Genomic DNA, 26,041 nt, shown 5'->3' with positions numbered 1-26,041 from the left:
CCTGCCACCAGCAGACCAGCAGAGCCTTTTTATGGATCTTGGGGCAGAAGGCCTTTTCAGTGACCCCAGACATTAAAGGTGCCTTGCTGTTCTGCTTCATGGGGACTTTACGATATTGTTTTATAAAAATGCCTGTCTGCTTGCAGAACATCATTTTATAGAATGCCTTGTAGGCACCACAGGCTCTGTTCCTAGACAACATCTCTCTATGTTTTCTTGGGCTTTGAAAAATTAATACACTAAAAATATCAAGACTTCAGATCAAAAATCTGACCTTTAAGGTAACTCTCTGAGGGACAATTATTGTAGTTCACAAATACTATGCTCAGTTAAAAACATTAGTAAAAAGACGGTTGAGTGTCTTAAATATAATATAAGGATATCTCAATGATAGATCCTTCTTTTATTAACTGCTTGTTCATCAGTATGCAAACCTGTATCTACTGCTGACTCTGTAAGGAAAAGTAGCTTTTCCGAAAGAAAAAAGTAGCTTTAGTTGTAAAAAACCTGCGCTTCTCTGCATATAGCATCCCTAGTTTTCTGCTGAGGGAAAAGAGACAGTTCAGCCCATCACACTTGAAGAATAATTTGAAACTAGTAAAGTTTTACACTAACCTTTTTCCTTGAATAATTCTGTGTGTGCATAGCATAATGCTTTCGTTTTATAACTTACTATCTATCTGTCTGTCTGTCTAACTAACTAACTAACTAACTAACTGGGGAGGAGGGGCTTAAGTTAAATATAAAAGTGAAAAACCAGTTCCTAAATGTTGAATAGTTTTGTCTTTCAGTAATTCAGATTCCTTGCATGTCAGAAAGTTTCAAAAACTTCTAATTAAATGTCTGTGTATACTATGAGCATCTTATCCAGTTGATATCTTACCTCCTGCATTTCATCTAATTGGAAATCAAGGGTAACTTAAATTGCAAAAGGGCTATTTTCTAGTCTCTTGGGGACACTCCACTGTCCTGGTCATATTTAAATTTGATTGCTTGCTATCTCATTTTTGAAAAGAAGCATCTACTTTCACTGTTTATTAACCTTGGTTCTTAATTGTGTTGTTTTTTTTTTCTGTAGGATTGTGGAAAAGGGGTACTACAGTGAAAGAGATGCTGCTGATGCTGTCAAACAAATCCTGGAGGCAGTTTCTGTGAGTATTATCTGGCATATCATGCTCAGCACCTGATCTTTCATCCATGGTGGCTCAATGAATATTTGTGTGTGAAAGAGGCAGTGTGCACAGGTTTTCTCTGACAATTAATTCCATACTGATAATTTTTAAGGTAATCACTTTGAAGAATTGCACTTCAATCACAGTGACAGTACTGTTGAGAGAGAACAGAATAATAATTTTTACCAGTAGCTTGTGCAATTTCTAATATACCTTCTTCCTCTTTATGTTTTGTGCTTTTCAAACATTGGATTTTTTTATATAATAATTTCACATTCTATTAGTTAAAAGCATAGAGAATCTTGAGGAGGGCTTCTAATATATACATACAACATTTCTGTACATTTTCTGTGCTTCTTAGTCACTTGTGGCTCTTCCATCTGGTTTCACACCAGATGTTCTCCAAACCAGCAATCAGATGCTGGGGAAATACTTAAGAAAATAATTTGCCCAATGTCCACTGTAAGTGTTGTTACTGTTCACTTCCAGTACAGAAGAGAGGGGACAACAGAAAGGAGAGGTCAGCCTGCAGGGCTCATTTAAGGGGTATTAGTGGTGAGGCAGGTTCTATACAGGCCATCCATGGAAATCCAGTGTCAAAGGAGCTGTCCTCAGAAAAGGACTGGTGGGGATTACTGGCCTCTGCAGAAGGTATCCAGAGATGAGGACATTAATGGTTACAGCAGTAATTCTGTTCATCAGAAGGAGCAGGGCAACCTGGGCATGTTTGCCTGGGATGATCACAAAATATCTCAGTGTGAAAAGCCCCTGCTGGTATTATTAGTGTGAGCCTGTTCACACTAAATAAGATGTGAGAACTGGTGTTCACAACACTAACTGCACATACTGCAAGGCCATGAATGTTCACTTCATGGTCCCTTCTGAATGATCTGATGTCTACTGTGTCACTCTCATCCAAAGAAATCTAAATTATGTATTTTACAGCACAACATAATGCATTTGTATAAACTTTTAAAATTGGCTCAGATTATTATTTCATTACTAATTTTTTCTTTCTGTTTAAGTGCCCTAGTTAAGATGGCTCTACATTATTTAACATTGTTTTACAAAAAAAAGATTATTAAGTTCTGCTGAAATATATTTCAGACAGTGTTTAAGCTCTTTATTTTAAAGCCAGAAACAAAAGAAAAATCTCCAGTTTCTGTGAGCCATAATAGCTTGGCTGAAATCAATGGAACAGTGATCCATGAAAATTAAAAAGCTGATTTTTATATAAGCATTTATTAGGATTTCTATGGTTCCTTGTAGTAGATCCCTAACTAGGATGAACTGTATTCTCTTCTGCCCTTACAGCTGACACCAAATATCTAAGCCAAAGCTGGAAAAGCTGTGGAAGTGGCAGTTCCCAGCTTGGGATCTTTGCAGCCCTGCAGGAGTACTCTGATAGATTGGGGCTATAAACTTGACAGAATGGTGTTTGTGAGCAGGACAGGAGCTATTGTTAGGAACTGGAAAATGCTGCTGCAGCAGAATAATCTCTTCAAAATAAAAGGAAATGTATCCATAGATCATCCTTTAAACCAAATATTTGTACAATTTGTACAATAGGCAATGCCAATGAGTACCCTTCTGGCACCACACAGGCTTTTTGAATGATGTGATTTTTATAAATTGCTCTTTGAAAAAGCAGCATCCAGCCTTTCTTTTGCTGACCTCGCTTGAGCTAGATGTTTTATAAGGCCCCTGTTCAGGGCTGTTGCTGTAGCCATGGATCTGTCCTTGCAGTGGGTCATTAAGGGGGAGGTGTTATGTCTTCATATAGCAGAGGTTTTTATGAGACACTTCTAAAGAATTTAATAAGTGTAGAGTGGGCTTTTAAAAGCACATAAGCTTTTTTTATTTCATTTCCTTTGAAATTGTTAAAGCAACGAATGGACTAAATTAAAGACTAATCAATAAAGATTAGTCAATCAGTAAATTTTAGGTCTGGCTTTTTCAGGCTTTTTCAGGCTTTTGTAATACCTGAATACCTGTATGCCCAGCTATAACTGGCTTACCAAGAATTAATCAAGCAAGCCAAGTACCACGCAGAAGAAAAATCTGAATCTTCATGTCACAAACTATCATAAATATATCAGACATCTATAATCCCAAGATCAGAGAAAATAACAAAATCAGTACTGTCGCATAGACCACCACATTAATTTTGTCTTTTTTCATGATTTTCCTTTCTTCTGTTTACATCTGATCTGGAGTTCCAGACAGTGACTGTATTTGCCCTTAGAGGGAACACATTACTTTTTTTTTCTTTCTTCTGCATATTTGCCTTTTCCATTATTCTCTAGCTGTTCTTCAAGCTGGGAGAGAGCTTCATTCATAAGATAAAAGGCTTATGCAAAACTAGGTCAAACCAATGTTCATCCCTTTAGCTCTTCTGCTGTGCTGTTCAAAACAAGTGGAGAGGTTTTGTTGCTATCTGACAGCACAGGGAGATGAGATGGAATCTCATGATTCCATGAATGAGTTTCATGCCTAAAGAGGAGGCATTTGAAGGCAGTCTTTCTTGGAACACTATTGTAATTTCTCTCCTCTCAGGTAACAAGTTACATGCAGTGTGGTCTTCTTGCACACTTATTCTAGTAGCAGTTTTTGGTTTTTTGCTTTTTTGGGTTTGTTGTTGTTGTTGTTTTGTAGTGAGAGAATTTCTGCAGGCAGATGAGGCCAGATCTTCGCTGAAGTGAAGAATGAGTTATTGATGTTTTGGTATCCAAGTAGTCCTTGAAAGATTGGTCACAAAAGGAATATTCTACACTTCTTTAGGAGAAGAACACTAATCTATTTTTTAGGTGATTAAACTTTATAAAATTATACTGATTTTTTTTTTAATGTGTACTTTTAAAATCTTATATTTGTCACTAAAAATAATGTTGTTCCTTCTTACCTATTCTATATTAGTGTAAAAGGAATACTTTCTGCTTGGTGGTTAAATTATTCTTTTCAATATATTTAAATTTGAAATTAAGTTTAAAGTTTAGATTTTTGTATTTAGGGTAGCTACTAGCATACATAAAATATTTAGTTTTGAGCTCATCCATCAGTCTCTAAATTAATTTTCCATCAAATTTTACAGTAATTTGTTTTCTTAGACGGCCCATTCTCTTGTCTAGATAGGAATATTTTCCTGAAGTTATATGTGGGACTCTCTCCATTTCTATTTTTTAGTTTAAATTTTCTACCGCTTCAAGCTTCATTATAGATCTGCACTGCTGTTAAGATCTTTGTCATCTTAAATTCACAGGGAGCATGCTGAACTGTCAAGTGTGGTGGCAAAGCCTGAGGGCGCTTAAGCAGCTTGCAGGTTTGAGAGAGAAAATCTAGACTAAAAGTTTCTATTCATTTCAGAGAATTTTGATCTGTCCAATAATGAACTGTATGTTAGTAGGTAAGAACCTACATATGAATATGCAGCTTGCAAGCACATTTACAACATCTGAGTTACTGGTGTGTCTGACAATTGTTGCTTAGGCCAAATGAGCTAATCAGACTTCTAAAGGCAGGATAAGACTCTAGAGAATTGATTTAGATATCTGGGGAGTTTGGCATTCAAAGAAAAGTGTACAAGAGACAAAGATTATGGAGAGGTTTCCTTCTTTTTTCTATACAGTCATTGAGTTAGTTCTTGCTGGAGACAGAGACAACAAATGTATTTTAGTTTTGGCCACCAGCTACAAGGTGAACTTACTCGAGGTGTAATTGTCACAGGTTTCTAAAATTTTGAACGAGGTGAATATGTTACATTATCAATATATACTTAACAAAGCCTAAAAAGGCACATCACAAAAAAGGCTAAGAATTGGGAAGAAACACGGAGCTCAGTTCTGTAGAAAATGAAGTCAAAATTAACAGAAGAGAATGGCAGGGATGCCTAGATATTACAACAGAGGAAAAAGACTTGTCTAAAATAGTAGCAAAATTTGGGGATACTCTATGTAGGAAGGAACGTACTATGCTTGATTGAGGATATTGAAGAACATTGGCTTCCTCTCTTTAGAAGATTTTGCAAAGGATTTTCTTTTCAATAGAAGAGGCGTTTGTACCTTTGTACATTTGTACCTGAAGGTTTCTACCCTTCACTGATGAATCCTGAGTGTTTTCCATCTTCCCTCTGGCAGTAGAGAGTGGCTTTCTGAGTCTGTTCCTGGCATAAGTGTTTTTATCCATAAGGAGGAAGTTACAGAAGAGCCACTGTTCTGATCTAAGACTACCCACCAGCCATTGCTTTTCTGACGGGGAAAGAAGGGGAAATGTAAAATTCTTCTGTCAAGTTTTCTGTATGTTTGCTTGAAAGTGGAACTTTAGAAACTTGCAGGTTTAGGCCAGATTCAGTATGTCTTCAATGATGTGGTTGTTGCTGAAGACCAATGCTGGATACTATAACACAAGGAATTTGCTAAGGATTATGATTTTGTCCTGTATTCCCTGCGGGTGTGGTCCACTTTGGCCATTCCCCTTTTTACAGGCTCATAGCCTCTTGAGATAGCATAGACACTGCTTTGATAGTGGTTGTATTAGACTGCAGAATAAAGAGGTTCTAGCAATATTTCTAAAAAGTGCTTTCATAATAAAACATGCCTCACACACACAATAAACCCTGTATAACAAAGCAGAGTGTCAGACAGAGGAGGAATTAAATAAGGGGAGAATCTGTTGTTTGTTTGCATTGTATCTTATAATACAGTGAAGGCAGGCAAGGACTGATGGTTGGATTGAAATCAGGATGTGCTTTGCAGGTCAGTTATATGCATTCTTCCCTGAACTGGGAGTATTGCCAGAGGCATGGCATGCTACTTAATGACTTGTATTAAGAAATAACAACATGTGACCATCCTATGGCATTGTTGTTAGGTTTTTATGAAACAAAATTAATTTCTGCTTGATCTTGTCTAGGCACAAAGTGTTTCTTTCTTCAAGATTTACTTCTGAGGCTTGAAGGTGAATCTTCTTGGAGAGGGATAGTTTAACACATAATGTACAGAGATGACTCCATGGAAGCTGGGAAATTGTCTTGGCCTTTTCTTCCACTTGGTGACAACATTTTAACAGGGACTTGATCGGTACCCTGGGAGACTGTTCTGTCACACTGCTGTTAAGAACAAATAAGCAAGTAGGTAAACTGAAAAGTTGTGTAAGAAACCAACCCAAGTGCTGCCCCTGCCTGGGAGAGAAATGCATTTGTGTTTCTGGTGTGCTGTCTCTGAAGCAATGTTCAGTAATGGTTCCATACACAGGATAATCTGCTTAGAGGGTGAAGGCATTCTTACTTACTCAGTTCATAATATTGCAAGCTTACATTTGATTGCTTTTCATATTTGTTGTAGACAGATTTCAAACTATTTTTTCTTGTTATTGGGGAGGGTAACAGAGTGGGACTTACTATCACACTAACCTGATTTGTCAGTGCCTTGATTGAAAATTATTTTTTCAAAAACATTTTTTGAGATCCGTTTTCAGCTGAGTATGAGGTTCATCTTGCAGCACACATGTTGAAGAAGAGTTACAGTCAAAAGAGCCCAGCAATGCTGTCATCAGCAATGAGGAAATGAGGGTATTGTATTTGCTGTTATCACTAATAGAGGAAATGGAGTGAGCAGATTTACTGTATTACATTTAATATCCAGTGCAGCAAAAAGTCAGGGTTATATTTGCCTAATTGGTACTATTTTATATTATGCTTTCATCTAAGTAAGCTGTCCTTCTCTTGTTTTGGAATCATTACAGTATTAATTTTGGAAAATATTTGGAAGTAACAATGAAAGTGACTAATTATCACTTGTTTTAACTCTCAGAACACCACAAATGCCAAATGATGCTGTGTTTGAGTCAGTAGCTGATACTTAGTCCAAGCGACTGACATTTCTGGGGAAATTTCTGTCTAAGAACTGACTGGGGACTCAAGGATTTGACCTTTTCCCAACTCATCTCAAGGAGATACACAGTATTTCTGCACCTTCATTTATAAGATGGATTGTTGAAAATATTGTGTGAAGAGAGTGCTGACCCTTGTCCAAAGGCTGAGTCTATCTGCCTCATTCACTGATTCTTGAGGCATTGTTTGGTGACGGCCTGGCCATCTCCTTTAGGGGGAAAATAGCATAGGAAACCAGCTCTGTGAGGGTCTGAGTCTTGTCTATAGACAGCCACACATTGCTCTTCTGTATGTTAGCCAGCACAAAGTTAGCAATTAACAAGCACAAGTAAAGGAAAATGACTGCATTTATCTCAGACCTTAAACTGCTAATACTCCTTTTATTACAATAATTTTTATTGCATGTATTTTGCAAACTGTAATGTAGGGATAGGGCACTCAAGTGCCTGTTCCTATGGGAAACACTGTACACTCTGCATCTCCAAAAGTACATGCTGCTCTATGAGCTTGGCAGGGCTCTGAAGGTTTCTGAGAAGCTCCTAAAGTGTCCTGAGATCCTCACATACTCTGTAGAAACAGTAGAAGTTTACCAGCTGGGTGCTGCAGAAAGAGTCAAGAAGAATTGCTGAAGACTAAGGAGGTATCAGGAATTGCCCTAGAGCAAATACCAAAGCAAAAAATCCCCCCAGCTGTGCATGAAAAGGTAGAGGAGAATTGTGAACTGAAACTGCAGGAGTGCCACAGGTGACTGCTGCCCCTCATGCAAACTGTGCAGCCTTGATAAAGTGATAGCAGTGTGGACACATATTGCAGTATTTCGCTACAGACTGAACGGCATCTGCTTAAATGTTACATTAAAAAAGAACCACCTTTATCAATGTCGCTGCTTTGTCCCCAAAAATATTTACTGAAGCCTAAGGAAATCCTCAGGCACAGTCCTCCAGGACTGTGGTTTTTGTTTCCTAAGCACCTGTGCCTGTAAGACTGAGCAAGGACAGGCTTGTCTCCATGTGTCCTGCTGTCCATCCATCAGTAAAGATGGTAAGGAATAAAGAGACATTGATTTCAGGACTAAATTTTAAGGGAACCTGTGAAAATAAAGACAATTGCCAAAAAATTACTCAGTAATATTATTATAGCCTTATGCAATTTTGCACCTCCAATTTCATAGTACTAGACTGACTAAGCAGCCTCTCAGCAGAACAACTGCTTGCAAAATTGCATTTTTTTCATTAGGTTGTATGGAAATTTACCAGATACCCCATGCCTGGGATTTGGAAAAAGGGTGAGATAATTTCTGCCCTTTTTGGGGGAGATTCCTAACATGCCAAGGAGTTGTCATAAACTAAGATTGACTGACACTGATCCCTTTTAAAAAGGCTACATAGGAATTAATCAGTCATTGTTTCAGTTCAGTGGATCTATTTCTGCGGCCCTGGTAGCTACATGAGTGAATCAAAACTCCTTATTTAATCTCTCAAGGTCCCTAAATGATCCCCTGAAATGTCAGCAACTGTGGATATTTTGGAACTTGTAATGAATCTGGTTTTCTTCTTTTTCATTTACTATTTCCTGATTATTTTTATGTCTCTGAGTGACTGGCTTACATGATGTTGTTACAGTTGTTTTCTGGCATGTGAATAATGCTTTCTGAAGCCTTTTACCTCCACTTTCATTATTTCTGTCAACAAATCCAGGAATTTGAATTTCTAGACTTTAAATTTCACACACTTCTTCTTTTCATTTGAGCTTTACACAGACTTCCATGTTGGAAGAGCCAAACCCGGGCAGAGGTCAATATTGAAGCCCATGCTTCCAGCATTCAGCACTACCCCACATTTACCACTTCAATAGATCTGAGTCCATGATTTTACTTCATGAGCTAGAAATAATGAGACCAAGTATTTATAAGAAGCAGGGTGTCTCCTTGGTTCAGGTTGTGGGGGAGCAGGGTTTTTTTAGGAGCTGTGTTAGATGGTGCCTGAATGAAGCACACAGTCAGTGGTAGTTCGATTTCTGGACATTGATGAATTTGACTGTTTGGTGAACAATGCTGGATGTGAGGATTTTATTTTCTTTTTTGACACAAATTCTTGTGCAGTAGTAAGGATGGGCAGCACCCAGAGTGTTAACGAACAGTATGTTTCATTATTGAAATGTGCTTTTCCAAATACTCTGCTCAGCTGAGTCCATATGATGAGCAGCCATAGCAAAAATTCTGCATGCTGTCAGGAAGTAAACATATGAATGTTTTATTTCTTATGTTTTAAAGTTACTTTGTTTTACGATTGTGGTTTCCTGTCTATAAAATATTATTGCATTTTGTAATTATTATCATACTTTACAGCAATAAAATATAATAATTCTGAATTATATTTTAGTGAGAAAAATCTAACAACTGTAGAGCTAGGTATAATAAATTATCAGGGTTGCAATCCTTTCCCTTGCATCTGACTGTGCCTGCTTCACTGGGGTTCTTATATCTTTCTGTGTGACACAATGATGAATTTTTTTGTAATGAACTTGGAAAGTCAAGCAATAAAATCTGTTAAAATTATGTCTTTCATTTAAAAATCAAGATTTAATCTAAAATTCCATAAAGATTTGATAATATCTGGTATGGAACATTGTTGCCAACAAAAAATTCAACATGGTTTTCTGTGCAGATACAACCACCCTGGAATAAGGATGAATAATTGAACAAACTCAGAAAAGATAAATTTGACAGCTCCATGTCTCTCACAAATAAGAGTTCTTTCTTCGTGAGTTCTGAGAGGGTGCTTCATTAAAGTGTCTTTAGTCTGAGCACCACATGAGCATTCAGCTGTACATGGAGTGTCTTGTCTTGTAGCGTTTTCCTTGATGACAGGACTAAAAAAAATCTCCTTTGTTGGCTGCTAAATTTTTTCCACCTAGTGAGAGATGTTTGGTAATGTGTTAGTTTCTTGTAAAATGTATTTGAAATTATTCAATAGTCTGAAAAATTATTAGTTGGAGGGAGCAGACTGATTCCCTACATCTTCTTCCTAAAGAAAGAAAGGGTAGAAGACAAAAATAATGCAGCAGATGTCCTGAAGAGGAGATCTGTGCAGTCATGGTTTACCTCCTCTATTTTATTCATGTCAATCCTAATTTTTGCTTCTGAAACCCTCCCTCTGACTTTTTTTCACGTTGGAAATCCAAAGCAGGGAGGATCAACAAGCAAGAGCTTGTTGACAGCTGCAGGCAGACAAGGTACCCAGGTACCTCAGCTCCCTGCCTAGAGAGAGCTGAGAATTGCGTGCTGCAGGACACCTTCTCCTCAGAGAGGGGCTTCCACCTCCCAGTAGCTGCTTCTTCTTTGGGTTTAGGGGGCCCCACCTCCAGGTGCAGGAGCAGAGGGAGGCTCCTGCCCTGCTCCTGCTCGTGCAGGTGCTGGTACAGAGGTGCACAGGGATCATCTTTGCTTCCTGTTAGGGACTGATGGAGGGGTCATTCCCCTTCATGCTGGGTGCTTTCCACGACTCCCATCCTCCAAATGGTGCCATAGGGTAGTGCCATTTACTGTATACTCAGCTTTGGTATATTTATTTAGTATTCTGCTGTTCACACGCCTACTGGTAAATCAAACAGATGAACCTAAGCCTTTTTTTTTTTATAAGAACAATATAGTTTCAGACAAAATACTCTTAACAAATCAGGGGTTGTCTCGCTATTTTGAAGGATATATCTGGTATTCTGTGAAAGCATAAGTCCTTGCAATAATATTGAATGAATGATTGTCTAGAAGGGCAAACCTGTCGAAAATTAAATTAATAAATCCACAAATAAAATTAGAAGCCTCCATCTCTAGTAAGCTTTGAATTGTCTAATCAGGGAGTGTGAAGTAAAATCTGGTAACATGTAGAGAAACCAACTGAAAGACAAATTCTTATATACTTGCTTTTAAATACCTGTATGGTCACTGAAATTTGCAGCAAGGATAAGGTCCAGCATGCCACTTGAATGTAAAATAACCATTTCCAGCCCTACATGTTTTTGCAGTTGTTTCCATGTGAGACTGCAGGATGGCTCCTGTGCTGGGTTGACTCCAGTGTTATCAGTGGAGGTGTTCCAGCTGCCACTTTCTTAAGCATAATTTCAGAGTAGGGGTCTATGAAGGTGCAGACCTTCTTCCTTTCCAGACTAGCTGCATTTTCCCCATCTCTGCTAATCCTAAGGAAGAAGCAGAGTGAAGCAGTTAGTCTGAGCAGGTCTTTGAGCATGTGTTTCAGGAATGCACAAAATATTTTTATAGCTGCGTCTTAGTGATAATGAAGAAATAGCTGCTTAAATAACATAAGGGTACTTTCCAAACTTTTGGAAAAGATGAGTGATATAATTGGGTTAACATCGCTGCAAGTGAACTGGTTGGTAAATAGAAATTGGAATAGCCAGCAAAGCATGTCTATTCTGCAGCTCTTTTTGAGGTCTATAACCCAGGAACTGGAGTTCAGGATCACACATGGGACAATTCCATGGTGCATCTGTGCTCTGTGGCTCACATCACACCTGTGCTCTATGGCTCACATCACACCTCAGGCTTTGGAGCTGAGGGGCAGCAGCCTGGCACTGGCAGGGTGGCCTCTACTCCCATGTCCCCACTACCACATAGATGTGCAAGACATAGCCCTGGGCTGCACAGCTCACCATGCTCCAGCCTCTGCCAGATTCTCCAAAAAACAAATGCCAGAACTGCCCAGGTTTAGATCTGTAACTCAGATTGAACTCTCTTCCCCAGAAAGCCTTTAGTGTGTTGAAAGCAAAGGTTTATGAAATTCTGCCACTCTTCAGGTTTGATGTACTCAATATGTTGTTATGCAGAATGGGCATGTGGCTCTTTGAGAGAAATTATTCACTCCTTACTATATTACTGTTTTACTCACTGTTCTTCTTGGACTTTATTTTCCATGACCTTTTCTCTTTATTGTTTCTTAGAATTGTTTGCTTTCTGCATGAAATACAGAACAACATATCTAAATAATGAAAAGTCATGGACCAGTTCATTGCTTTCTGTCAGTCTTCAATTTGATTGATATGCTTAAAATCACAGAGCTGATGTCTGCTATCTAGGCAAAGGAAATTAAATTATTTAATATGGTAATGCACAGCTAAGCAAAAGAAAAAAAGTAATTCACTGGGCTATTATTTTCAAACATTAACAATCTACCTTGGAGAGATGAGTTTTTGTCTCAGAGCTATGTCCAGTGTGTTGTAAACTTGGCAAGGGCCTTTGGCTGAAATCCTTTCATGCAGCTTTGGACATATAAGAAGGAATGACACCAGAAAAATAAGGTTGGTCATTAGGCTTCCCTGTTGGACCTCCCACCAGTTCACCACAAGAACAAACCCTTAATCACATCCCTTCCTAAAGACAAGCTAAAACAATCTCTGACACAGGCCCTATAAAAATTCTCATCTGTAGCCAGAAGTGATGAAAAGAGCCTGGCAACCCTTCAAACAGAAGACCCTGAAGACCCCACAAGAACCTAGTAATCAAAAACGTTAAATGAAAAGCACTATGTACCCAGCAGGATGTGTGGCCCTTCCAGCAGGGGCTGCAGGTATGTCCATCGCTGGCCTTCTGGGCTCTGTTTCTTGTTCTGCTGCTGCAGCATGATCTTGGTTTGTTACCAATGCAGTGCTCACGGGAGTCTACAGCTTTTTCTGATTAGAAAAAGTAGTTTGTATCTTGTTAGTATCCTGAGCTTGAAGTTGGATGTGGGGAAGGAGGTTATCCCCTGCAGGGACAGGGAGATAGATCCTTCACTGCCCTTTTGGGTTGTGTCAGAGACAACTGGGACCTTCTGTGTCATTCTTCCTGTAATCCTGTCTTGTAACAGCTGCATTCATGCTTTTGGGTTGATCAATAAATGCAAAACAGTGAAGGGTGAGAGGCCATAAATCCTCTCCAGTTCTTAAATGTCTGGTCCCTTCCTCGTAGTGGTCAGCATGGCAGTAGAGAGTAGAAACATGTCTACAGTGTTGGGAGGTCAGGAATCCAGTTCTGAGCCCCTCCCTGGATGCAAAGTTTTCTGCTGAAACAAAATTGAATGTGGCTTTATGCCTGTTGTCCTTCCCTTCCAATGCAGGTATAGGCACCTAAGGTTATTTAGATTTGCACAGCAATTAATCACACAAGATTTGAGAATAAGTTGTCACATCTGGCATGCTGTAGTTTGTTCATCCACTATCAGTTTTGGTTTACTCTGAATTACAACCTAAATGTGTAAAATTTCTCTCAAATACAAAAGAGTGAAACATTCAAGTAAGATCTGTGCAATATTTGGCAATGGAGGTAATTGTACATAACATTTCATGATCATTAGATTAAAGGACTGCTGTTTCTGTAATGCATGGACATATGGGACCTTACCAGAATGAGCAGCTGATTCCTATAAGTTACTATTTACTAATGTGCAGTGACAAGAGAATGTCAGAGAATGTGGTGAGATAGTTCTGAGATCTTCTTTTCTTAGTATCTGTGCCAGGAAAATATAATTTATATCCTTCCTAACTTAGGGGGAATCTTATGTTTTGTAAAGTGAGAGATTTTTGCCTTTCTTTACTGATTTGCATGGATTTTATTCAGTTTCAGAAGGTTCAATCTCTGATTGACTTCTAGCTCTGGTGATATTTGCTTTGAATGGAGAGCCTCACTACTGAGAGTCATTTAAGTGTCCAGTTCAAGCCACAGAAGTTTTAAAAAGTCTGTTTCTTTAAACAAAGTAGTAAACATGATAGGCATTGCCCTTAAGCAGAAAGGAATGTCTGAATGCCATTGCATTTCCTTCCAGGACCATGATTGTGTTTCAACAATTTGGAAAGTCACTTTGAACTTGGCATGGACATTCACCCTTGTGATCTGTCATAAATCTTCATCTTCACTGTTTCCTTTCCATTCTGTGTTAATTTTGGGGGAGTGTCTAAGCAGAGAACCATGGCTAACAAACAACAGTGGAATGTTCATTCTGATAGGTAGTGTGTGCAGTTTAACAGGTAGATGAACTTATCTGCAGATATTGTTGATAACACCAGTGGGCTTGTTCTGTTCTTGAGGAATCAACACTTACTTTAAAAGCAAAGAACTTAGATTTTAATTAACTTAGAAAACTCTTTGGTGTAATTTAGTGGTGTAAGTGTGGTTTGTATTTCAAACAAGTCTGCTCAGACCAAAACATTCTGAATGTTGAATAACTGCAGCCAACCAATAAAGAATTTTAGAAATAAATATTTAAAACACTGTTTGTTTGGCTTTTATTAAGCTTCCTTACCTGATTTCAACATAAAGAAGAATAGATTGTTAGAAAAAGGGTGTGCCTTGAGATGTAACATGAACACACTGGCACAAACCCAGCAACAAATCTGTGTAAAAAAAGCTGAAGCTATGCTGGGTTCACTTTCTGAGGCTGGAAAATACACCACTCTACAAAAAAGGTATGCACACCCTTGTTGCAAAAATGAGGTGTCACTAAGCAGATGCTCTACAGCATCCCACTACCCTCTTCTGGGTCTGTCTGGGGTGGCTTTGCCCTCTCCAGAAGAAGTGTTCAGGCACTGGAAGCAGCAGAAATGCATGCTGCCTAGCTTGGGACAGGGATGGTTGCTCGGAGCCTCAGCTATGCCTTGTTGATTGATGGAAGAAGAGAAGAGAAACCTGTGTATTTCTGCCTTCAGCCACCATTGCAACAGCAGTTTTTTATCCAGGATTTGCCTTGAGAAGGAGTTTTTAAAGCAAAGGAAATGGTGCCTTCAGATGTGGTTGGAAAAAAATAAATAGTGGCCTTCAGCCATTTACAAAAATACTGTTCTCTTGGTTGCTAAAATGAAAGCCTCTTTTTAGTATAAGTTTCTTTTGTTTTTTGGGGTTCAGAATTTTGGCATTTCTCTTGAAGAGAAGTGGCTTTGTCTTAAGACAGTGGCTTGTCTTCAGGAAAGGACTGAGATGTCACAAAGTCACATATTTAAATGCTAACTACAGAGAAGTATATTCAGTCCCTAAGGTGTGGCATGTACAGCCTCAGGAGTTGTGCACTTCAGGGCTTTGGCTGAAGCAGGTAGAACTGTCCCAAAGACTGAAGCTCTTTAGACAACAGATAGCAGGCCAGGTCCTGTCCTGAATTTTAGAATAGTTTGGTATTAGCAGTATTTTCCTTTAAAAAAACTCACACTTTTTCTAGGGACTTTATTAACTCATATTTGTGTGTTTAGTTCACAGTGAATAATCATACCTCCAGAATAAATCCTTCTTGATTTCATGCAGGCTAGGCAAAGGGAAGGGAATATGCTCTGAACAGGGAACTAGAACCTTATATGCCCTTTTGCTTGCAAAATAAAAGCAAATAAAACCTCAGCTGAAATAACTTTACTTCTCTTATTGAGAGTTTTTTTTTTTTTAATAAGAGACATTCCAACAGAAAGCAGCTATAATGTAATACTTTCCTGGCAGTCACAGTATATATTATTGCATGACCTTTCCCTTTGCTTTCATAATTCTGCCTGCCCTAGCCATGCCATCTGCCTGCTGCCTCCTTCCAGGATGGTCACAGCTTACCAAACTGGGCCTTAAAATCCTGGTCAAGGATGTTGTCCCTCCAGTTTAGTAGGGACTGATGTGCAGCACCAGGTACAAATGCACAGCTTCCATGGAAGTGATCTTACTGAAACACACATTCTTAATTTTGTAACACCAGAGTGTTACACGTTAAATGCTCTTGCTTTCTTCTGAAGAAAATGTGCCTGGTTTGGTTCAGTTCTTGTAGGATGTGCTGGTGTACATTTATATGCATACACTCATCCATGTAATGTGATAGTCTGTAGCTTAATGTTCCGTGCTCTCAGCAGACACTGTGGTAATTTTTTTGTGTTGAAAATACCAGCTTTTCCTAGTCATTCACATGCACACTGTTACAATTCTATGATAAAATCTTCCAAAACCTGGGATGACATAGCTTAAGCACAGTGACAGTTAAGATAATTAGGTTTGTCAAAGAGGTGGATGCAGTAAATTCGTTTTAATGGTGGAAAATGTTAGCATTTTCATAAGTTTTCATAACATTTTTTATCTGTTCCCTCAAATCGTGTGTTTGATGGTGTGCTTGAGATTTTCTGTTTCCTCGTTTGGAAACAACATTGGTTTGTATGAAACTGTTGTGACTTTTCATAATAATTTTTGTCTAAACACAGTTACTGTCATCTCTGCAAGTTCAAAAAACCTGAATGATGACTGCAGCCAGCTGAAGCCCCAAAGCTTTAGTTCACTGATTTAGCAGGGGAAAAAAATACATCCTATACTGAAAACTGGGCATGTATTACATCAAACTACAGATTTTACTGTGAATAAATCCTCCGTTTGTGGAGGTCATCAATGCTGCACTGAAGCCAGTGGGGTAAACACAGCAATTAAATTTGGTCTTGTTAACTCCACAGTGTGGAAAAAGCATCCCTGACTTCACAGGCGTGCTCACTTTTGGACTCTTGGAAGGGTGCTGAAATCTGAAATTCAACCTTTTGTTTCCATTATCTCCATAAGTTCTAGGATTTTTGCTGTTGCCATCATAGGTATATCTTCTCATAGAGCTGTGATCATGAAACCAGTCAGCTTTTTGCTACTGCATTTCTGTTGGAAACCTCCTTTGACCTCAGTGATTAAGTAACAGCCGTGAGTTTTCATTCCTCCTTCCATCTTGTCCATTCTTGTCTTGACAAACAGCATTTGTTTCCTCTCACAGCCTACAACTATTGTTAAACAAAATAAGCCCACATGTTTAATCTCTGCTTATAAAAACATGAACTTCAGGCTTAATAGATTTCTTATTGGGAGGTCTGAACCTGATTGCAACCTGTTCTGGGAAAACTCCAGTCTCATATTTCAGGCACCTATGCTCAAAGTAAAATAATTCAAAATTAAACAAATTCTCCTGGTGACTTAGATAGACCTTATTTTTACATGTATTACCTTATATATGTAAAATCTTGCATCTCATTTTATTAATCTTCCTTTGCAAAATGAGAATTTTCATATTCTTCAAAATGTGCTTGTTTTTCAGTCCAGAAAACTCTCACTATATAAGTTAAATGTTACAGCATATAGTAGCATCATCAGCCTGTTTTGGCATCTGATCTGAACCAGAGTCTTGTCCAGTAGCACCTCTCTCCCTGACAATATCTCCCCTGCTGCATCTGAGGACTTCATTTGTCTGTTGCAAAAAGGCATGCAGGAGTTCACCCTGTGCCTCTGGGATGTACTCATAGCACATCTTGTGGTGTATAAATACACCTAAGCATCTCTCTTCCTCTTGCATTTCCAGCTGATAACTCCTCACCTGTGAGCTCAACAACTCTGTATAGGTGTCCAGTAGCAGGAATGATTACCACCCCTGAGGGAAGTTGGTATATTACATATTCCTGTGGACCTGTCAACACGGAATGCAGCTCATCTCTAGAGTGGTCTTATGAAACTGGTTATATCTGTTGTGTGAAGAAAACAGCAGAGCTGTGTGTACTACAGGACATGCTGCCAGGATGCTGGAAGATGTATGAACATGGATAAAGGCTGGTGCTTAACACAGATCCTGGAGTATCTGGGTAAGGGAAGCAGTACAAGGGGGTGTGAGAGACCTAAGGAGAAGGACATGGAAAGGCTAAAACAAGGAATATGATAATAGAGGAGGGACAGATCTTCAAATGAGCAAGAGGATACCAGTAGCTTGACTATTTAGCCCTGTGGGATGAATAACTGAAGAGAAAAGAAATATAAGGCACCCTGATACTAGTTTAAAAAAAGGAAAAGAAAAGAGCAGCAACAGAAGCAAAGATGGGTTATAGGCAACCTATTAGCAGGATTTTGTGGGCTAAGTTAAAGGATGGTAATTATCCAAAAATCAACTTAAGTAAACATTAAAAACCTAAGCAATTGAATGTACATAAACTGGAGACCTCATCACAGACAAGACTGTGTAGAAGCTCAGCCTTGTAGTCTGCAGTGCTATCTTTGGTGTTTGACTAAAGTCTCAGCGAAACATATGTTTGCCAATTTTATCTGAGCCTCACAGATTGAAAGATGTAATTTCCAGCAGTACCTTTCCTTTGCATCACTATTTCAGAGCTACAAGATCTCTCTGCATCACATTCCCTCTTTAACTGGAGCTAAGCAGCCCATTAAATCTTTCCCCTTTGACATGTCAGCAGCTTGAGTTGTTCTTCCTTGACAGAAGACATTCCTCCTCTGAACTTCTTCCAGTGCATCACTGAGCAGACAGAAAAGTCATCTCCTCTTACTTGTTTGCAGTGTTTTGTGTACTGGGGCTTTGGCTGAGCAGGGATCGCTCTCAGTGTGATGCTCACCCTGGCAAGCACTGAGCTGAGATCGATATTTAAGGATATAGTTGTCATTTCCAGTTCATCAATGAAATAAAGTACTCCCAGCTCATTGTTTCCCTTTTGGCCTTCTTACTTTCAGGCTGCGTCCTCCTTCAGCCCAGCTGCACAAATGCTTGCAGTGAGATTCCCTACGCATCAAATCCTATTTCTGCTAATTAGCACAACACACAGAAACTACAATTAAAAACCACTCAAAAAGCTGTATTTGGGGCTTGAGCCTGGCTCAATGTCAGATGCCCACCCAGTCTGCTCTATCCCTCCACTTCCTCAGATGGGCAGGGGAGGAAAAAACAGCAAAAAGCTCATGAGTCAAGGGCAGGAAGAGATCGCTTAGCAACTTCTATCGGAGGCAAAGCAGACTCAATTTTGGAAAATTAGTTTAATTTATTACCAATTAAATCACAGTGTGATAATGAGAAAATATTCTCTCTTCTCTCCTTGAAGTGCTGTTTCTGTGGTGAGGGAATTTTTTCCCTTCTTAAATACCTTATCCCAGAATTGCTGCCCCTGTTGCTGATGGCCAGCCTTGGGTATATCTTGGAGCCAGCTGGAATTGGCTCCCTTGTATGAGGGAAGCTTTTTGCCAGCTACTCACAGAAGCCGCCCCTCTAGTCCCCTTGCTCCCAAAACCTTGCCATGCAAACCCAGCATCTTTTAGTATAAACTGGAAAGAAAGTTTCTAAAAAATACCATAGCATGTCCTTATAGCTGTTCTTGCATGGCCTTAGAAGCAGTTCTTGGTTTGACCCACACACACTCCTCCTGGAAGGTTGCCCTGAATACTTGAGACTTTCACAGTGAGGAGCCTTTTTCTCATTTCTGGCCTAAAAATATTCATAGCTACTTTCTGGTTGGCTTTTATGTGCCGAGAATGGGATAGCTTAGGCCTGTTCCTTCCGCCCTGCCTGGTGTTCGTTGCTGTGTACTTGTAGAGGGTGGTCAAATCCTCCTTCAAACCTCTACTTTGCATTGCTGAACAGGGCAAATTTGGCATTGTCTCATCAAACAACAGCATCTCCAGTCCTCCATCAGTCCCTCCTTTTCCAGAACAGGTTTCTCAACACCAAGTGGTTTCCTTGCTTTGTGCTCCTGCCTACTTTGCACTCTCCTATTGATCTCTATTTCCATCAGTGCAACCATCAGCAAGACCAACTAGACACCAGAGTTAATGTTAGATACTTGACTGAAATCCAGACAGATTCACATCTGTGATTGTTGCATGAAATTTACTATCAAAACTTCCAAAGAAGAGGATTTTTTCCTTCTAAACAGTCCACAGGCAGGATGTTTTCTCCTTCAGCACTGGTGTTTATATTCACATTTGCCATTGAGCCTAGTCCAGGTGTGGTTTGGTAAGAGGAGGCTCTGAGACAGGAGTGGCACCCCATGTTCTGACCTATGTTAAATTAACATTGATTAATCTTCTCTTAGCACTTCTTAGTCTCATGGAATTGTTCAACCACAGCCTGCAGAGGCTGAGGGGGTTCATGTTTTTCTTATGTAATTATACCATGCAAAACTGTGAAAGGCTTTGAATTTTTACTTTTGTGTTTCTTCATAATATTTCACATTTATAATCCAGGTCATAGCAAGCCAGAAACCTCTGTGATTAAAAAAAAAACAAAACCAAACATAAATGATGGCATTATAGACATTGAGATGATGAAAGCCAGGGTGTCAAGAAAGGATATAATTTTCAGTCATCTCTTCACAGTTTTTCAGTTAGGTTGCTTTGTTGTTCTGATCAATAGGAATTTAGCTGTTTACTCGAATGAGGCCAAAATAGATTTTTCTGTTATTATGGATTTATGTTTAGATTCAGAGACGTGAGAGAAAAAGTTTTTCATGCCAGCTGGCATTCCTGTTTCTCATTACATGTTTTAGATTTATTTACTGATATTTTGAGGAAAAATACTTTCTATACACAAATCTTTAATACAATCATTCCTTCAATTTGGAAGTCACTCTAGAACAATAAATACATTTTATATCTCATACTGATTGCTAGGCTAACCAATAAAAATCCAAATAAACAGGAATCTGTGGACCAGATTTTTTATTATCCTGTTGTGTCCTTTTAGTATGGGAATAAATTTAACTTCAGTGTTAATCTTTAAGTCTTTTGTACTTGATACAAAGACACAAACCTAGATTAAAATACAAAATGAAAATCGTACTGCCACCCTATCTCCAGCCCTCGGAGTGCAGTGATAACATGTTACTGAGTGTTGGTCATTACATTTAATTCCACCGTTTTAAACCAGAAGACCTCAACTCTCTTTGAGAGCCACAGCAGTGACTGTATGCTGACCAAGGGTACAGGGATGTCCGAATTGTGGTGGTAGTGCAGTGCAAAACACTAAACTAGCACACACACTGCGGTTTCTTTGAAAATGACAGAAACATTTACACTGATTTCATGGGATTATTTGCCATTTGTCCTGTGTGGCTGATCCTCTTTCTAGCTCTAAGTCCTAATTGAAAATTAGCAGTGGCCTGTAAGACAAACGCCTGAGATGCTTTTGCACCTCAGGCTCCTCCTGTCTGACTGCAGACCCTGAGGGAGATGCTGGAGCTGACAGCAAGTTCTCATATTTTAGACATATTTTATTTAGACATATTTTATCACTATTTACCCTGGAAAGCACTCGTATTATTCGAGTTTGTAATTTGCTTAGAGAAACAGCTCTGGAAGTTGCAGTTTGGGAAAGGCTAGCTTATTTGCATAGGGAATACAATCTGTCCAAAAAGCCAAAATACTGGGGTTTTCTTGTCACTTCCATGGCTTTGTAGAATATGTGACAGAGCGCAACAATTTTTCTTCATATTTATAGGCATTTTTACAAAGATTTTCTGAATGCTAGGAAGAGTATGGCACACTAACAGAAATTAAATTTTTGTAGTTTTTTATGGACATCTCCATTGTAATAGCAACATTTGGAATTAAGAGAGATTCATGTAGAAACCAGGAAAAATACTTGGAAACATGTTTCTGAAAATCTTTCAGCGATAAAAGTACAATTTTAAATTGAATCTCTTACTGTGTCTTCCAGTATTAGCAGATCTCATAAGGAAAATATTTGTAGCCTTTTGGATATTAAAACAACTGTCATATGATGTATTTTAAAAATTGGTAGCATTGCCTGAAGTTCTGGATGAGACCAGCAAAACCACAGGGACGTTTCTTTGTTAGACAGAAATTAAACATCCCATTTTGATCAGTTCCTGGCCTTTCTAAAAAAGAGGACCTGGTAGCAAATTACAATTTGGAATTTCTCTGAGTGGCCCATGGTATTTCAGAATTCCAAGTGTCTGAAAAACAAACATGGAGTGCCTTGATGAAGTTATGATGATTCCCAGCAGAACATTAAATTTTCCTCCACTTTCAAGAGTCTGCACAAACACATAATATGCCTTTACAGAAAACTCATAATTATACTCCTATGCAATCTGAGATAAATTTTCAATAGAAGCAGTCACCTATATATCAGAGTAACCACAGGCTCACCTGACCTCTTTCTCTTACTAGCAAGTGAGAATTTTATATCTCCTTCCAGTTACATTTTTAAAGGTGTAGCTAAATAGGTCTGATTTTTTTAAAATACCTGATTTCCTTACAGATATTGCTGGTATCTTGTAAAGTACAACAGAAGTGTATGTTCCTAATGCCATCATCTGAAGAAAAATTCAGGCTTTAAAACCTAGAATGGAAATGGAACTTATGAATTGTCACTGTTTTGGGATCCTAAATAACTGTCCATGAAGTTGTTTGGGTTTTTTCATTGAGTCCCCATGACAGAGCATAATAGACTTCTTCTCTCACTTTAAGTGTAAAGTTTGTGTTGCAAAAACATGAAAGCTGGGGATAATTTACAGGTCTAGCCTGCAAGGTGTACCTCAAGCAAAGAGATGCCTGAGGTGTGGTGCTACCGACAGAAATGATATTTTATTTTCCTTCCTGATTTAAGAATAGGAGAGTGCATGTGTCACAGTTCTGTGAGGCTGCAATCAGCCTCAGTTTGCCTCACCACCACTGTGGTTTAATGTAATGGCACCTCAAAGACTAATGTTGGCATTTGTATTGCACAGGCCGAGGGCTCACATTTAGGAAATGAATGAGTGGAGACTCTTCCATGCATGTATTCCTTGAGGGCTAAGCTGTTTAAAATTACATTTTGTAAAAAGTCTGTAACAGAAGTAAAAGAAGATTATTCTTTTTTTAATAATATGGTTTATGCAGCTTAAATGTGTGGTCAATATTAGGCTTAACAAGTGATGCAAATATAGGCCAAACTTGACCATTCAAGCTAAGCAGTATAATATAACACAAAACAACATCTGTGTGTTATTTATGCATAAAGAAGAATTCAAATGCAGGATTATGAATATCCCATAGATAAAATGATGCATTAAAAATTACACACTTTTTTAAAATGCGTATTTTGGAATGAGAGTTTCATGGATGGACAAGAGAAATTTCATCCTCTTTGGTTTATTACACTGAAATTTCACCTTTGAAACAATTTAAGTCTGACTCTACCAAAACAGTCATTCACTGTCAGCAATGACAGCTGGCTTTTTACAGACAATATCCATGCCATTAAATTGTGCCAGCGCCAGCCTTCAAAATAATGGCCAGATTCAAATTGCCTGGTGGGAATACCCTTTCACTTGAGAAACAGGGTGTTGTTTTGATCAGTGCTAATTTACCCAGGACTTTTCCAAACATTTGAACAATGCAGATGGTTGAGTACTGGCACCCAGGAGCACTTCCTGAAATGGCTTAGTTTTGTAGTGTACAATACAGGCAGAACAAAATATGCTTGTTCAAGAGCACATACTAAAGACTAGCTTACCCATTTAAGATCTGCATTACTTTATGAAATATCCCTCTTAAAAAAAGGAGAAAAAATAATCAAAATGAAATTTAGTGCTTTGATTGGAATCCAAAAAAATCAATTTCTTGCAAGAAAACTAAAATATGTTGGTTCAGAATGAACAGACATGCACCTGTGGCCAATTAGGGTATTGTATTATCGCCCTGTTACAGTATCCTGGAGCTGTGGCTTGTGAATCCCTGTGGTCAGTGAAACCTAATGCTGCCAGAAATAGTTTTCCATTAGCTAAATGTCTCTCTGATTATTTCATTACCGGGACCTGACCTAGCGCCAGATATCACTGACAGCAGCTTTAGATCTATTCTAGATTGGTTTTCATTTGTATGTTTTTCAATTTCCCAGAGGCAAAACCAAAGACATTACTGGCTTGCAAAAACAGTGCTTGCTTTTCAATAACCTGGTCAGAATAGAGAATCTACTTAAGTTTTAAATTTGCTAGAATTGCAGTGATCTTGCTGAATATTGCATTCTGTATAGGGATAGCAGAATGATAAAAGCCTTTCTGTAGATTTATGCCATTGGCTAAAAGGTAGAAACTCAATTTTATAAAATTTCTCCCTGCTTCCTTTCAAATTTGCTGTAGTTGCATTACTTTACAAAGACACATCTGTGTATTTACAAAGTTTTTGAGTTTTTTTTTTTGTAGGTTAGTTTTGAATAATTCCATCTCGTGCTATTTAAATTTTTTTCATGTCTTGAATTCAATTAAAAACTCTTGCTTATTAGGGATTTGTTTGTTTGTTTGTTTGTTTGTTTGTTTGTTTGTTTGTTTATAAAGTGTCTGTGGTCAATAAAGTAAAAGATGCTGAAGACAGTGAGCACAGCAAAGTGGTAGAATGCAATGTGATTGTGATGCTTTTTGTCTTCTGACCTCTGTACAAACCATAAAACCTCAGCACACTGTGGAGGGTTGGTTGTAAGAGCTTTGTTGAGTTAAGTAACTTGAGCAGAGAGGTTCTGTGAGCTGAATAAAACTGTAGGTGAAATAGATGCTTGTACCAAGGAAGAACTGCACTGCCAGGTTTTGGCTTTTGTTTTAAGAAGGGCGCTGTTTTGGGGGGAGTTTAACACTCCTGGGGTTTTTTTGCACCTCATGAAGGAGTGTACTGTACCTCAGCAGCTCTGACAGATCGAGTCAGCTGTTCAGCTCTGCCCACTGCAATTTTGTGGCATTACCCTGCATCTATTACAATGACTCTTTTGAATTTCACCATAAACGACTGAGTTTTCCCAAAACAAAATATATTCTTCACCTTTTCCATATGAAACTGGAGAGGGGCACGCACTGGGAGAATGCAGTCTATGTGGAGACTGCAGTGGGAAGATTTTCCTACATGAGGGGTCTGGCAATTGCAGGAGAAGACACATCATCTTTGTATTCTGTACATGCAGAACAGAAAAAAACCCTAAAAACACCAACAAACCAAACAAACAAACAAACAAACAAAAAAAAAACAACCTGAAAACCCAAACAAACAACAACAACAAAAACACCCCAAAACAACAAAAAAAGAAAATTCGGCAGAGTGGCTGTGTGAGCAACATGGTAAATATATGTTAATTCTTCCCTGAATTCTGCAGGTGGGCGGCTGTTCTGGATGCATGTAGAGAAAAAAACACTATATCAAAGCTCTTCTAGCTACTCTGATGCTGTGGCCTACTTACAGCTTAAGAGGAGAATTTCATGCCACTGCAGACAGCTCTCTGCACAAAGCCCACTCATTTGGGGGTTGTGTGGGAAGGTGTGTGTGTTACCATCTCCTACATATGTCAGATTGTACAGAAATTACTGTACATGGTTTGCTGTCACCACACCTGGTGTAGTGTCATCATCCCTAAGGCTGCTTCACTCTCCTAAAAGCTAGAATGTTCAAAAAAATAAAAATGCTTCCAAATGTAAAAGAAAATTAATTGTGGGGAATGCAGTTGAAATTTTATATAGCCCATTGCTTAATTTAAAACCTCCTTTCTGACCTATCTCATAACTCTGAATATCGTAGATCAGCAAAGAAAATAATGAGATTTGGATTTATTAATCTATGCTGATGCAATTCTTCATTCTTTTTCATAATACAAAGATTTATTATCTGAAATTATAAATCAAATTAGTTGTGTTAGTGCATACTTATGCTGCGTACAAAGGCAGATATTCTTTGTTCCACTAAAACAATGTTCAGTTAAATAAATCTGACTAGGTTAATGGATATTTTATGAAAATGTTTGGAAGTCAGTTTCTCAAGTAGCAAACATAATGGCATACTCCTATTTCCCAGAGCAACCAGTAAAAGGAAGACAAGTGCAAAGAATCAGATTTCTGCAAGCTGCAATCTGCAACATCTCCTCTGTTTGGAGGAGCTTTCATTATTCGTGACCTTTCTAGATCTCTGTTTTGTTGTTATCCGGACACTGAATTCCATAACTTGCTGAAATAATAAGTCTAGAAAATAAATTGGTAGTGGTTTCATCTGTTGTGGTGATGAAGTGGACCTCTGTTCATTCAGTCTCAAAACCAGTGTGACTACCAAAAAAGAAAGGTAGCAAAGAGGAGATATTGATGTGTGTGTAACTGTAACTTGATCTCCCATTTTATTACTGAAACTTTGCTGATGCAGGTGGAGCTGGGTTCTGAAATTACCATGGATGGTGGGTTTTTATTTGGTGACTTTTTTTAAAAGCTTTTTAAT

At 38.5% G+C, this 26,041-nt stretch overlaps 1 protein-coding gene across 1 annotated transcript in view; it reads left to right on the top strand.

Annotated features, from left to right (window-relative positions):
• CAMK4 (calcium/calmodulin dependent protein kinase IV) overlaps window positions 1-26,041 on the top strand; it is a 137,788-nt gene that overhangs the window by 89,017 nt on the left and 22,730 nt on the right. The window contains exon 5 of the mRNA XM_059492215.1: window positions 1,079-1,151. Coding sequence (XP_059348198.1) covers window positions 1,079-1,151 — 73 coding nt within the window. The remainder of the gene's footprint in view (window positions 1-1,078; window positions 1,152-26,041) is intronic.

Source organism: Ammospiza nelsoni, chromosome Z (assembly GCF_027579445.1).
Source record: "Ammospiza nelsoni isolate bAmmNel1 chromosome Z, bAmmNel1.pri, whole genome shotgun sequence".
Classification (NCBI taxonomy): domain Eukaryota; kingdom Metazoa; phylum Chordata; class Aves; order Passeriformes; family Passerellidae; genus Ammospiza; species Ammospiza nelsoni.
The sequence above is the reverse complement of the archived record's forward strand: the minus strand, read 5'-3'. Positions and strand labels throughout refer to the sequence as shown.